Raw genomic sequence first — 14,341 nt, 5'->3', positions numbered from 1 at the left:
ATATCTCAGAGGACAGTTTTAGAAGCTCACAACATGCAGATGACTTTCAAAAGCATTTATGCTCCTAAATTACTTAGGAGCTTTAGAAAATCCAGTACTGCCAACCCCAATGACTCAAAAACAACAAGACAGACCCTGAAAAATCATGAGACTAAAAACAACCCCCACATACATTATTACATTCTGGTTTAGTTTTATTTTCCCTTTCCACCCCTCCAAGCCTTTAAGCTTGAAAATATGTTGCTTTTCTTCCTAACCATTAGAGTTAGATACTGCCATTAAAAAAAAAAAAATTCTCATATTCACATGACTCTAGGAGCCCAGGCATTAAGGGAAAAAAACCAATTATCATGAGCCTCATGATAAAAACAAAAACAAAAACCAAGAGTTTGGAACACTCTCTCACCCTACTCCATTAAGAAAAATCTCAGCAATAATTACAAAAGCAATACGTTCTTTGGAGGCAGCAACTGCCTTTTTGTTAGATTTGTACACAGATTAGGCCCTTTGGTTTTACCATAAAATAAATAATATTAACATGACCACCTATGTATGATAGTCTCCAATTATTATTTCTCAAATACAATAGAATTCCATACACTTTTTGCTCAAATTTCCATTAAAAAATAAATACTTATTTTAGGGCAGAAACCAAGCATGGAAAATTTCAGCCTGAAATGTGAAAGTTTCAAAATGTTAAATATGAGTTTAGAATGAAAACCCAAAGAAAAGCTTAAGCTACAGACTACAGAAGTGCTGCTATTTCTGCTATAATATTCTATCAACAGAATGCCTTGTTTTTATCCATAAAAATGAAGAGGAAAAAAAAAGTCAAAGAACTGACTTATTTTGGAATCTATTTTAATGGTCAAAAGCAAGACCCTTTATTGGCAAAAAACATCACCTTTTATCTGTATATTATATAGAAAGTTGGTTTTGTACCTGCAATACCTTGCACCATTTGAAAATAAGGATATTTTAAGCCATATTACCTACATTAATGGAAATGTTCTGATTCAAACATAGGAAAAAGGGGGGGGGGGGGCTTTGCACTTACTCTAAGGGTTTGTCTACATACAAGTTGCCCCAGTTTAAGTAAAGGTGTGATTTTGTACCAATTTAACCAGGTGCAAACATTTGTGTAGACACCTGTATATTTGAATTTGTACCCATAAATTTACTGACGCAAGCCTCACAGATATAAACCAGATTTAAATTGATTTAAGAACGTCCACACAGAGAGTTTCACTGTTTTAACCAAATAGATATAAAATCAAACTTTTAGTTAAACTGCTGCAACTCTGTTTAGCACAGGGTTAACCCTCTTTATTCCTTTCTGAATATCTTTTAAAAGTACAAGTAGTAAGATAAGCATTCAAAAAAAACCACAACAACCAAACACACAAACAAAAAAACCACACAAACTTAACACTTAAGGATTCAATGAGCTGTGCACACTGTAAACACCAAAAATGGTGCCTACAAAACTCACAGCATGCTTACTCAGGTACAGGGTGGATAAAAATCAATGATTTAAAAAAAAAAATCAGATTTTTTTTTAAATTGGATTTTTTTGATAAAATGCTTTTTGAGGAAAAAAATTAAAACTATCTTTAGATAGGTTAAGACACATTATAGCTCAAAAGATATCTCATCGTGTAATAGGGATTATAAATTCTAATTCTAAATAGAAGACAATATATTCCTGTAATGTTTAAGAAAAGTTTTGTAAATAAGTTCCAATAGTCCATGGATTAGGGACCCAATCTTATGGGGCTTCAGGGGCTTCTGTATAGATTATTTAGGTTAATCTCTCGGTCTACCCAATGGGACTCAGTGCGCAGTCTAGAAGATACCATCAGAGATGCTTAGTTTTGCCTTCTCAGACTGGATATGTCTCTCCAGAGACAACATGCTTGTTAACAGCAAAAATATAAATATAAATAGAGGTGAGAAATAATAGACCTCAACTCTATTGTCCCTCTGCAAATTTGTGTACATAGAGTCAATCCCTTACCTCTCTCTACAAGTACAAAGTTTCAAAAAGTTCAATGAATAGAAGCTTGGTGGGGGAGGAATAGATCTGGACAAGGAGAAGAAGTCTGGAGATAAATGTGAGAAAGGAGGAACAGGCAGTAGAAACAAAAGTGTTGCCTGAATAAAACAACATCATGAGAAGTGTTCCTTCTCCGGAGGAAGCTGCGCTGAAGAGGATGAAAGGAACATACAGGATCTTCAGGTTGATAAACTTTTTTATTTCATACTTCTTTCTTAAGGACTGCCTATCTTCCTTCTGGACTATTCTTGAATTCTCATGTTTGAGCAAAAAAATATAGTTGTTACTATACAGTACCATCATTTTAGATGCAGTTGTGATCAAAAATAAATAGCTGAAATAGGCAGATCTTCCTGTTACAATTTCACATTTAAAGTAGTACTGAGTGTCAGTGAATGCAATGAGATACTAAATAATAATTAAATAACTGCATTGACTTATTTTGTTTAGGAGAATCCATCCTCAACATACAGGATTCTGAAGACTATCTACCTTCAAGATCACCATCATTTTCTATAGTTTCAGAGTTATCTGCCAATGATTGTGTTTCAGTCACATCATGTATGTCACATAGCCACAGTATATCACCTGTAGCAAAAAGAAAAAAAAAAAAATCTTCATCATCCAGAAACAACCATGCAAAAGTTTGTGATAAGAATCAGCAGATTACAAAAAGAGGTAATTGATGAAAAAATTGCCTATTTTTTTATGCAACAAACTCTCCTTTCCATACAATCGAGAGCCCGCACTTCATTAACATGGTTCGGTCATTAACACCAGGATACAGTCCACCCAACAGAGCAGATGTCCTAGGCAAATTGATAGATAAAGTGTGTCAACGAGAAATTGGGCAGCGTGCAAAAGGTCTAGAGCAGAGGTGGGCAAACTACGGCCTGCGGGCCACATCCAGCCTGCAGGACCCTCCTGCCCGGCCCCTGAGCTTCTGGGTCAGGAGATTAGCCCCTGGCCCCTTCCCTGCTGTTCCCCCTCCCCTGCAGCCTCAGCTCACTGCACCGTTGGCGCAATGCTCTGGGCAGTGCAGCTGCGGAGCCGTGGCCTGACCTGGTGCTCTGTGCTGCATGGTGGTGTGGCTGGCTCCAGCTGGGCGGCATGGCTGCCTGTCCTGGTGCTCTGGACTGCGCAGCTGTAGCACCGCCAGCCACCAGTGCTCTAGGCAGCGTGGTAAGAGGGCAAGGAGCAGGGGGGGTTGGATAGAGGGCAGGAAAGTTCGGGGTGGTGGTCAGGGGGCGGGGGTGTGGATAGGAGTTGGGGCAGTCAGAGGGCAGGGATCAGGGGGATTGAATGGGGGCAGGGGTCCCGGGGGGAGAGGGGGGGTGGATGGGGCGGCGGGGGCAGTCAGAGGTAGGGTTTCCGGGGGTGGTCAGGGAGAATAGGTGGTTGGATATGAGAGAAGGGGTTGGATGGGATGGCAGGGGGCAGTCAGGGGCGGAGGGTCCGGGGCGGTCAGAGGACAGGGAGGGGTTGATGGGGTAGGAGTCCCGGGGGGCCATCAGGGGGTGAGAAGCAGGGGAGTGGGGTCAAATAAGGGGGGGGGGCCAGGCCATGTCTGGCTGTTTGGGGAGGCACAGCCTCCCTAACCGGCCCTCCATACAATTTCAGAAACCCGGTGTGGCCCTCAGGCCAAAAAGTTTGCCCGCCCCTGGTCTAGAGGGTGAAATTGTTAACCTGAGTCTTGATGGGTGGAGCAATGTTCACAATGATCCTGTTGTATGTGCTTGTGTGACAACAGAAGAAGGGAATGTCTTCCTTACAGAAACAATTGATACATCAGGAAATGAACACACAGCAGAATACTTACAAGAAGTAGCAGTAAAAGCTGTAACAAACTGTCAAAAAAAAATTCAAATGTCTAGGACACAGCTTGGTCACAGACAATGCTGCAAATGTATCCAAGATAAGAAGAAATTATTTAGAAGAGAATCCCAAGCTAACAACATACGGTTGCAGTGCTCATTTGATGCACCTCCTATCCAAAGACTTCAGTGTTCCAGAAATAAAGGCTAATGCTGTTGAAATTGCAAATTACTTCCGTGACAACCACTTTGCAGCAGCTGCTCTAAAAAAAAGTGGGAGGAACCAAGCTAACTCTCCCACAAAATGTGCGATGGCTCTCAGTAGTGGATTGTTTTGAGCACTGTATCAAAAGCTAGCCTAATCTGATGACAGTTTGTGAATAAAATCGTGAAGAAAAAAAAAAAATAGATGGCACTGTCACAGCTAAAGTTCTCAACATTGGGCTGAAGAGAAATGTTGAACACATGCTAAGTACCCTGAAGCCTATTTCTGTAGCCTTGAACAAAATGCAGGGAAATAGCTGTTTTATTGCTGACGCTGTTGAAAATTGGAAGGAACTGAGTGAGACCTTAAAAAAGGAAATATGCAATGACAGAGTTAAATTACAAGCATTAACAAAAAACCGAATGGGACAAGCACTATCTCCAACTCATTTTCTTGCAATTATTCTCAATACTCGGTACCAGGGTCAATCCTTAACTGCTGAAGAAGAGGAGTTGGCTATGACATGGACATCCAGCAATCATCCCTCCATAATGCCAACTATAATAAATTTCAGCGCTAAGGATGAACCATTCAAGTAATATATGTTTGCTGATGTTTTAAAGAAAGTTACACCAGTGAACTGGTGGAAGTCACTTAAGCACTTGGATTCAGATACTGTTGAAGTGATAATCTCACTTTTAACAGCAGTAGTTTCTTCTACCAGCGTAGCAAGAATATTTTCTTCCTTTGGACTAATTCATTCCAAATTGAGAAATCGTTTGGGACCTGAAAAAGCAGGAAAGCTTGTTTTTCTTTTCCAGAGTATGAACAAACAGGAAAATGAAGGTGAAGACAACTGAGTTAGCTGCAGAAGCCAATATTTTAAGTGTCTCACGTTGACCTGGCTGACATAGTTGATTTAATTTTTGTTTAAAAAAAAAAAAGTCATTTAACTATTTTAGATAAAACAATTTTAACAAAAACAAACCTGATTTTAAAAAACTTTAATGTTTAACTAAATTCAAAAATTCATAAGTTTTGTTAAAATATTATGTTTGCTGTTGAAGAAAAAAATCCAGAATACATAACGTTGTTGTTTTAGTTAAGTAAAACAATTTAAATGTCTGTCTGGTGATGTTTTCCTTCTAATACAGCATGGCAAGAAAATCCTCCAAATATTAATCACTAACCTGTTGAACTGGAGATATTTATGAAGTCATTGGGCGGTAAACTATCTACTTAAAATTACCTTTGGTAAATGAAATACCCATTCATTTTCTGATATAGCTGTAAAACTAATCTGAAAAGTTTTCAAAATAAATAAACTTTAAAAATGTATAGTGTACACCTTCTAAAAATGAAACCTACATCTGTCTCTGAGTTGTGAAGAATATGTATTAAGTTATAACAACCAACAAGAATTCACTTTTATGTAGAAATCCATGATTAAATTGAGTCTTCCCCACTAGTGATTTAAATCAAATCAAATCCACCCTGCCTAGGTATGAGTGAAAGCTGCTGACTGTGCAGCTGGTTACTGAGAATGTAAATTATATGAGCAATTATGTAATTAGAAAAAGGATGTGGGAATAGTTAAAGTTACTATATGGTAATTTATTGCATAATGCTCAACTCTTCTGTGTCCATGGACTGAAAAAAACTGCAAAACTGAGCCTCCTGGAGTCATGTTTTTGGCTGATGCTTTTTTTCTTTTCTTTTCTTCATTTTTAAGGGGGGGGAGGCACAGAAGGTTAGAACTTTATCCAGTATTTACATCTTATTCTCCACCTCTAAAATAATGTACATATTCCTCCCCCCCTTTTCTCATTAAAATCTTTTGATTATAAGTCAAGGCTATACCAAAGAAAAAATATTCAGAAATACAATAATCAAATAGCTGGATGTATGTTACTGGTAACCAAGTTACAGGTGACTTTGTTTTAAAGTGTATTTTAGATAAAAGGGGGGAAATTAATCAGATTAATATTTTTAAAGAAGGGACAATATTTGAGTAAGGGAGTTTGGTGCTCCTATGTCAGGAACAGCTGGGAGCCAGACTCCATCCCCATTACAGCCTCCTTTCATCTCATGTGAGGGGAGGGCGGTGGGATGGCTGAGACATGGTTAGAGATTATGTGGAAATGACTAAGGAACAATGATGACCTTCCCTGTACAATTTGTTGCTGGATACTCCCAGATACTTTAAGTGAATAAAATTGCAGAAATAACCTGATCAACCCTTCCCACCATCACATCATAAATATTTTCACACAGTCTCATGATCAGCATTTATGCAAGTGTTGGATATGAACATATCACTCTTGACACTTCGGGAAGACTTTCTATTTTAAAAACAATAACTCATCCATGAAGGGCGATAATTATCTTTATCTCCATTTGTGATAAATCTTATTGCACCAGATGAATTATAGCTCTATCACACACATGAATGAAAGGCAATCATCATTCTTTACTCTCAAGATATCTTGTGAATCTATAACTCCAGAGATTCACACACTTCACTGAGACAAGCACTACGCTAGGCTCACCTTGAAAAACAGCAACCATTCCAAGTAGAATTTATCTAACTCTCCCTCTCCCTTCTACTCCAATGGTTGTCAACCTTTTTTCATTTGTGGACCCCTAAAAAAATTTTAAATGGAGGCGCAGACCCCTTTGGAAATCTTAAACATCGTCTGCAGACCCCCCCAAGGGTCCATGGATCACAGGTTGAAAACCACTGCTCTACTCCAAACCATCAGTAATTTCCAATGTTGCACATACTGGTGAGGAAACAGTACAGATAAAATAAGGATTGTTGGTTGAAGAATTATGTAAAATTTTATCTAATAATAAGAGCTTATATGTGTAGTATCTGTTCCTTCTAGTTACACACACCTTCATCGGAATAAAAAGCAGTGACTTTTGTAAGTGGTCACACTGACATGAAAGGTAATTTACCTCCTACAGGATGAACGGGTGCAAAGGTTCAACATCAACTACAGTTTTGAAAAGTTGATATGGGGGAGGCATGGGGTATCCTCAGAGAGGATCCTAGCTCTTCTGAATAAGCAGTTTTAACGTATCTATTCAGGATACATAACTTAACTTCTAGTCCAGTTATTTTACCTCAGTGAAAGCTGGCCGAGCATTTGCCATTTCTGCTTTCATGAAAGTTTGGGTACTAAAGCTTATGAGGTAGCAAAATCTATTGTTAATTAAGGTTTGTTCCAGTCCTAACTCCTTCTCTAGTCCAGTCTTTCCTTCCTAAGTCCCCTGCCAACTGCAGGCTCCCCTGGGCGCCTTCTCCTAGCTTCAGGCTTTCCTTTACCACAATGCAGTAAAAATGTACCCTACCTAGCCACAGGTATGAGAGCCTTTGAGACTTATTGCAGAGCGATCAGTTACAATTGGTATCTCAGTTCTGTTTAGTGAAGTAGCGAAGCATTTCATTTTAATTGTATTGCTGCTATACAACAAGGGTGTAGCAGAGAAATAGCAGAGACTGATCAGTTAGCATTTGCAATGCCTAACCCTTTATGCTTTCAATATAAAGTTCATAATTGTTAAATTTCACATATTTGGGGCAAAAACGGTCAGTGAACATGCTAGTACTTGTTGCACATTCACTTTGGCCAGGCAGTTGTATAGTATGTACAGAATGGTCATATTTCTATGTTTCTTACAATATGTGAGACACCAACCACTTTACATGCTAGAGAACAGAATACTCTAGTATGCAGGAAGATTTTTCTGATAAGGAAACAAGGTAACAATTCCCATACTTTTTCTCTGATCACACTCAATTAAAACCCACAATCTTTTAACAATTTATGATCTTACCCATTTTTCATACATACCATGTATTGTTGAAGAGCTAAGAATGGTAAGGTAGTTAGATTCACATTTTTGGGATTCAATATCTAAGTCTCCAATTTTTAAGATCAGTCGTTTTCCCTGAGGTATTTGAATTTTCTTTTCACAAACTGTATAGTTGGGGTAAGTCCCAGGATAGTTCTTGGATGCCAGAGTGCCACTGTCTTGATACACAACCATGTGTCCACATCCATCCCCTGTTTGCAGTGGAAGAGGTGAGAGAGAAAAGAAGAAAAAACAACATATATAAAGCTTCAATAGTCACTCACCAGTTTCAAAAATAAAGCATTTTATTTTGTATTACTCCTCCTCAGCTTAGTCACCATTATACAGAAGTCCTTGTAATTTTAAAATTGATGGAGTCACAGCATCTTTCTTTTAAAACAAGAAGGGGGCATGGGGGAGAATGTGATTGCTGTGTATCAAGATACCAAGATTTGTAGAAACTACTGTTTCAAGTTTGAAGGAATCACATACAGATGAATTTATTCTGATTTTCTATTTTAGGGCCAAATCCTGCTGAGAATGCGAGCACATAATGTAGCATCTGGCTATCATGATTTCGCCATCAATATTTTTCTCCCAGTTACCACTGCATGTTTCAGAGAAATACAATACACAGTATTGCTGGGGGAGAAGGAAGTTGGACTGTATGTGAAAGCACAGAGAATTTAACCCCACACTACACCATCACTATTATAGTCAAGTTTATTCTCTTCTCTCCTCTTATTCAATGTGCACACAGAAAACACACACCCTGAGTGGGCAATGGAGCAAAGGCACTACAGGATGGTTTAAAGCCACTGATGGTGCACAACTGTCAGTTACAGCATTAGGTATGACAACTGGAAAGTTCAAATGAAAATTCAAGCCACCTCTGTTAGAATGGGCAGGACAGAGATTGAATAGAGAAAGCATTAGTTGAAAGAAAGGAAGCATCGGTATAGAAAAGAGACTCAGATTACTAAGGAAGCAATACACTGTGTGAATAAGAGTAAGTGTACCAATAGTTTGAAGTTCATATTTTTAAAAGCCTTAAGCACCTTCTGGGTTTCACAGTGAAATCAGTGGAACTTCTTGAGTAAGTAAAGTTACTCACATGCCTAAGTGCTTGCAGGGTCAGGTCCTCAGATTTTAAGCTCTTGGGGGCATAGATAGTCTTTATCTTTTATGACAAAGTTCCTCCTCTATCTTGGTGGGTCCTGCGCTTATTGGCGGATTTTCTTGCCTCAGAGATTCACCATGTGGGTTGGGGAACAGCCCAGAGAGACTTTCCCCTCTGGGAGAACCCACAGTCCAGGTCAATTGGGAGGTTTGGGGGGAACCCGGGCCCACCCTCTACTCCGGGTTCCAGCCTAGGGCCCTGTGGACTGCAGCTGTCTATAGTGCCTCCTGTAACAGCTGCATGACAGCTACAACTCCCTGGGCTACTTCCCCATGGCCTCCTCCAAATACCTTCCTTATTCTCACCACAGGACCTTCCTCCTGGTGTCTGATAACACTTGCGCTCCTCAGTCCTCCAGCAGCACACCCTCTCACTCTTAGGTCCTTGCACCTCTTGCTCCCAGCTCCTCACACTCCCCCCACAAACTGAAGTGAGCATCTTTTTAAAACCCAGGTGCCCTGATTAGCCTGCCTTAATTGATTCTAGAAGCATCTTCTTAATTGGCTCCAGGTGTCCTAATTAGCCTGCCTGCCTTAACTGGTTCTAGCAGGTTCCTGATTACTCTAGTGCAGCCCCTGCTCTGGTCACTCAGGGAACAGAAAACTACTCATCCAGTGACCAGTATATTTGCCCTCTATCAGACTCCTGTACCCCACTGGTCTGGGTCTGTCACACTTTGTATCTAGTACAGTATTTTTCATTATCAGTGCTAAAATGACAACTACTACTATCACTGTTAACAAAACAATAATTATTCAGAATGGCTGGGGATTCTCACACTAATTATCCAGAAGTTTAAACTGGATTACTTTGGTCAAACAGTCATGCCCCTTTGTTTTAAACTACTAGAGAAAAATACTTAACTCATTTGGGTGAAATGGCAAATAAAAATGAAGCGCTGGTGAAGGTGTGATACGTTGGCAACAAAAAAGGTGATATAATTTGCAAAGACAAGCTCCAACCTGTCAAACTTTTACACAATACTGTATAATTACAGTGTCATCATTCAATGCATCACACACACACTTTTCACAGAAAGCAGCACTTATTTTAAAGCTTTATTATCATTACTAGCTTGTGTTTGGAAAAAGATGAACAGAAAATGAAAATTCAGACTCCTACCACTATAAAACCAAATTCCATTAAAATGCAATTCTAATCCCTACTGTTCACACTATTGGAAAAAACACACACTAAAAAGTCCCTTTGTTATCGTGGCTTTATTTACTTTTGATGTTACAGGCAAATGGTAAGGATAAACAACTGAGGTTTTTGAGCAGGTTGTTGCCGTTAGTGGTGCTACCCCTGCCTAGCAATAATAAATATAGCTATCACTCGGTAGCAACATCTATTGGTAAGCACAGCCTTGTCTAGAAGCAGAAGTTGCACTGATGTAGAATTTATTAGTACAATCAAAAAAGCTATTTTGGAAGAGAACATTCACACTATATGTCATTTATAACAGTCATATTACAATGCTGTCCACACAGCAGCACAGTGTTACGGATAAAGGTGCGATGCACTGTGGGTAGATATCCCAGTGTCCTCCATTACAGTTACCAAGATATAGTTAAATATTGACTTGAACCTGGTTTCATGCACATAAATCCATTGGCATAATCAGAGGATTGGTATGCAACTAGTGCTCAGTGAGGTGTATTGCCATTATCAGATTTGAAATAATTTGGTTTTAATTAGATTTGATCATTTAAATTCATTTCATATGTGTGCAAAAATAATCACTTAATGTTAAAGCCATGTATTTCTATAGATCATGTGCTTAAGGTTATCTTAGTGTTCAATACACATGCCAGTGCACCTAAAGAATGTCAATATACCCCAGAGCCAGGAATTGTCAAAATTCCATTGGTTTAGTTAGTGGAGATTTTAAGTTCTGACTGCTGAAAAGCTCTGGGATTCTGTTTCCCTTTTCTTTGTTTCTTTAAAAATAAAAAATAAAACAAAACAAAAATTGAGGAAATTAAATGCAAAAAATTGAACAAATACAACTTAATGTTGTGGAGCACAAATCACTAAAACTCAAGAAACATAAAAGGTCCCAATAACATCAAATTGCTGTTGGCTCTACTGGGTTACATTCTGATCTGTGTTATACTGCAGTAAATCAGAGGGCCTCTGTGGTGAAAAATGCACTAGGCAATCTGAGGGGAAGGAAAACATACCACAGCGATGCAAGGTATTGGCAACTCCACTTTACCTTTGGCTCTAGAACCAACAGATCTCAGAAAGCAAGGGCCAGGGGACAATGGGACTTCACCAATTCATTAAATCTCCTAGACAGTTTCTCTTCGCAGGACTTGTCATGGTTACTGGACTAGCTGCACCTTTGACCTCTTTCTTGTGTATCTGAATCCACCCTTTCAGGTCTCTGGCTTCGTGTCTTGACCTATCCTGGGTGAAATTCCACAATTTTCTCTCTCTCTCTCTCTGAGTGGGCTTTGGGCTACAGTTCCTGGTGTATCAACTGTGCTTATCTGCAAGTCTAACTGAGTTCAGCCCCCATGGTCCTTTTCTTTGGGAGTCTGGGACAAATGGTTTAGATCATGCTCAGACAGCTATCTTAAACTATTGTTTATTTTCACAGTAGGAACAAACATTTAGAGAAAAAGGATTTTAAAAACAAGAGTCTACCCATGTCTATCTTACCTATATGGTTATCATACCCTGACGGTAAACTAAGCAGGCCTAATGTCTTCGGAGATGCTCATTGTTGGACAGTGAATGGGATGGCCTGTGCTCTGGGGTGGCACCAAGCAGTCTCTCTGTCAGGTGCTTGGCTGGCGGGCTCTTGTTCATGTTTTCAGCGTCTAACTGATCACCATATGTGCAGTTGGGAAACAATTTTCCCCCAGGTCCGACTGGCAGCAACCTTGTTTTTTCCCCCACCTTCCTCTGTGGCGTGTGGGTGCAGGTCACTTGCCAAAATTAACTGGGTGTCTCTCACTTAATCATTTCTATGCCATTGCAGGAGCCTCTGCCACTGGTGCAGCTTGGTCCTGCCTATTCTCTGCCTGTAGCACATTAGTCTAGTCTCTCGTGGGCTGCAATACTTGGATTCAGTTGTGGTGGTGATGAAAACCTTGAAAATGTGACAAAGAGCACCTGAAATACTCAGAAACCAGAAGACAGAGAACCTAAAACTAGAGCTGGTCAAAAATTGGAGGTTTCTGCACAAAGTTTACACAAAAACAACGAAATATTGTACTTGTATAAGTTGTAAAATTTTGATCTTCAGTGGAAATATTTCAGCAAAACACCAAAATCTGCTTTGGAAATGCTGCTTCTTTGCTCACGGGAGTTGTAGTTGGTGTCTCTTGCTCACAATCTCCTCTGTAAGCCAGGCTCCCTGCTTGGACTGCATCTCCTATAGTGTTCATGGTTTCCCCTCTTGGAGAGGAAAGGCAACTCATCATGGGAGACCCTGGCCCTATGGCGTTATGGGAGATATCCATCTGGGAAGCCCATTGGAGGAGAATAGGGATATGATGCAACCAAACTACAACTCCCATGAAGTTCCACAGCAGCAAAATATTTAAGCTTTCGGGCACTGGGTTTTTTTAAATGAAAATTTGACATTTTCTGTGGAAAGTAGATACAGTCTGAAAAAAAAAAATGTTTTTCAAAGGGAAATTGTTTTTTTCAAGAAGTTTTGATGAAAATTTGAGTAGCCCCACACAAACCATTTTATTTAAATCTCATGATTGTCATTGCTAACCATCATGCAAAATGAGCCATTACTTTGACAGAACCTTGCATTCCCATGCTGCCAACTATTACAACCTGGCCCAGTACTATTCTATGGTCACCAGCCTTTTGTGAGATGACTCAGTCATTGGCTCCCATATACTTCCAAGCTATCTGGGTCTGGGGAGAGTCCAGCACTGGTTCTAGCTCTTCATCTGAGCCCTTCTTTGAGATATGGGGTGCCACAACCATCTGCCCTTGACTCTGAAATCAGCATTCTAGACCACCTGAGCCTCCCAGTCACTTACTTGCTCCTCTGGAGCTCTACCTAGGCTGAGGACACTCTGGCCTTCTAGTTTAACCCCTTTACGGAAAACAAGGCAGGAAAGCAAGGTGCACAGGCTTAGTGAAGCAATTTCTTTACCACAGAAATTTCATTAGTAAAACCATTTGTTACATGTCTTTGAAAATAACAAGAGTCCTGAGTCACAGTCTGAGCTCACTCCTTTCTGCGAGTTCAAGGTTTGTCAGTGTTTCAGGCTGGGAAGAGTCCTTTTCTGTATCTCTGGGGGCAGCGGGGAAGACCCACAAAACCCGGAAAAAATAAGCGGAAGGCGGGGTTCGTGTCAAAAAACACCATTATGGGTCTCAAAAAAAAAAGGGAGGGAGGGTGCCCACGAGAGAATTGGAAAAACCTGTGGGCCACAACTGCCTAAAAACACCAGCCCAACTGCCCCTAAACGAGCCAAAATTGCTTGTTTTGAGCAGACTGGTGATGATGGATTGTCCTGCTCAGAGCAGTGCCACACTCTTAAGGAGAGTCTCTGTCTCTTTGTCATGTGCTCCACTGAGACGTTCCAGCTTCATCCCTCAAGCATGCATGCTCCCACCCCCTGCATGCCCAGGTCAAAAAAACATTATTCCATGTGGATGGGCCCGTAGCTGAAAGCCATTCAAAGTTGATGGCTTCTCAAGGATGGTCCTTCAATGAAGTCGTAAGCACCTCCCTTAACCAGGGCACTGTCTGAAATGCAATGCAATGTTCTGGCCACACATAATACAAAATGTAGTTCATAAATCGATAGAGACATATTCCACTCTGGCACACTAACTTCATACAATAGTGGAAAAAAATAATATAGCCAGAATTTGCTTCCCTTGAAGACCTTGTCTGCACATTAATCCTGCGGGACAAAATTCATGTTCCCCACAGATTTTTTTTCTCCACAGAAAATACATTCTGCCAGAGAGGCACTGCAATTATGCCTTTCGCCCACCAGGGACTGCTGTAGTGCCAGAACAGAGGGCAGCCAGCTCACCAGCCAATAGAGGAGGAGAGGCTGCATTCATCACAGCATCCTGCCCTCAATGTCAGGTGAGGAGGCAGGGGATTGGAGGGAGGAGTAGAGACAGAGCTGGGCATATGGGGCTGTGGGGGGGGGAAGTTGTCACAGACTGGGGGGGTCAGAAGGGCTAGTGGGGGGCACAGACTGGGGAGGGCGCTGAATGGGAGTGGGTGT

The 14,341-nt window shown here is 40.4% G+C and overlaps 1 protein-coding gene across 2 annotated transcripts in view; it reads right to left on the bottom strand.

The window, feature by feature from the left end:
* Positions 1-14,341, bottom strand: part of DCBLD1 (discoidin, CUB and LCCL domain containing 1) — a 75,103-nt gene that overhangs the window by 40,977 nt on the left and 19,785 nt on the right. For both annotated transcript variants that reach the window (XM_008175869.4, XM_008175863.4), the window contains exon 2: positions 7,936-8,148. In XM_008175869.4, coding sequence (XP_008174091.1) covers positions 7,936-8,148 — 213 coding nt within the window. The remainder of the gene's footprint in view (positions 1-7,935; positions 8,149-14,341) is intronic.

Source organism: Chrysemys picta, chromosome 3, assembly GCF_011386835.1.
Source record: "Chrysemys picta bellii isolate R12L10 chromosome 3, ASM1138683v2, whole genome shotgun sequence".
Lineage (NCBI taxonomy): Eukaryota > Metazoa > Chordata > Testudines > Emydidae > Chrysemys > Chrysemys picta.
Note: the sequence above shows the minus strand (reverse complement) of the source record. Positions and strands in the feature narration are given on the sequence as shown.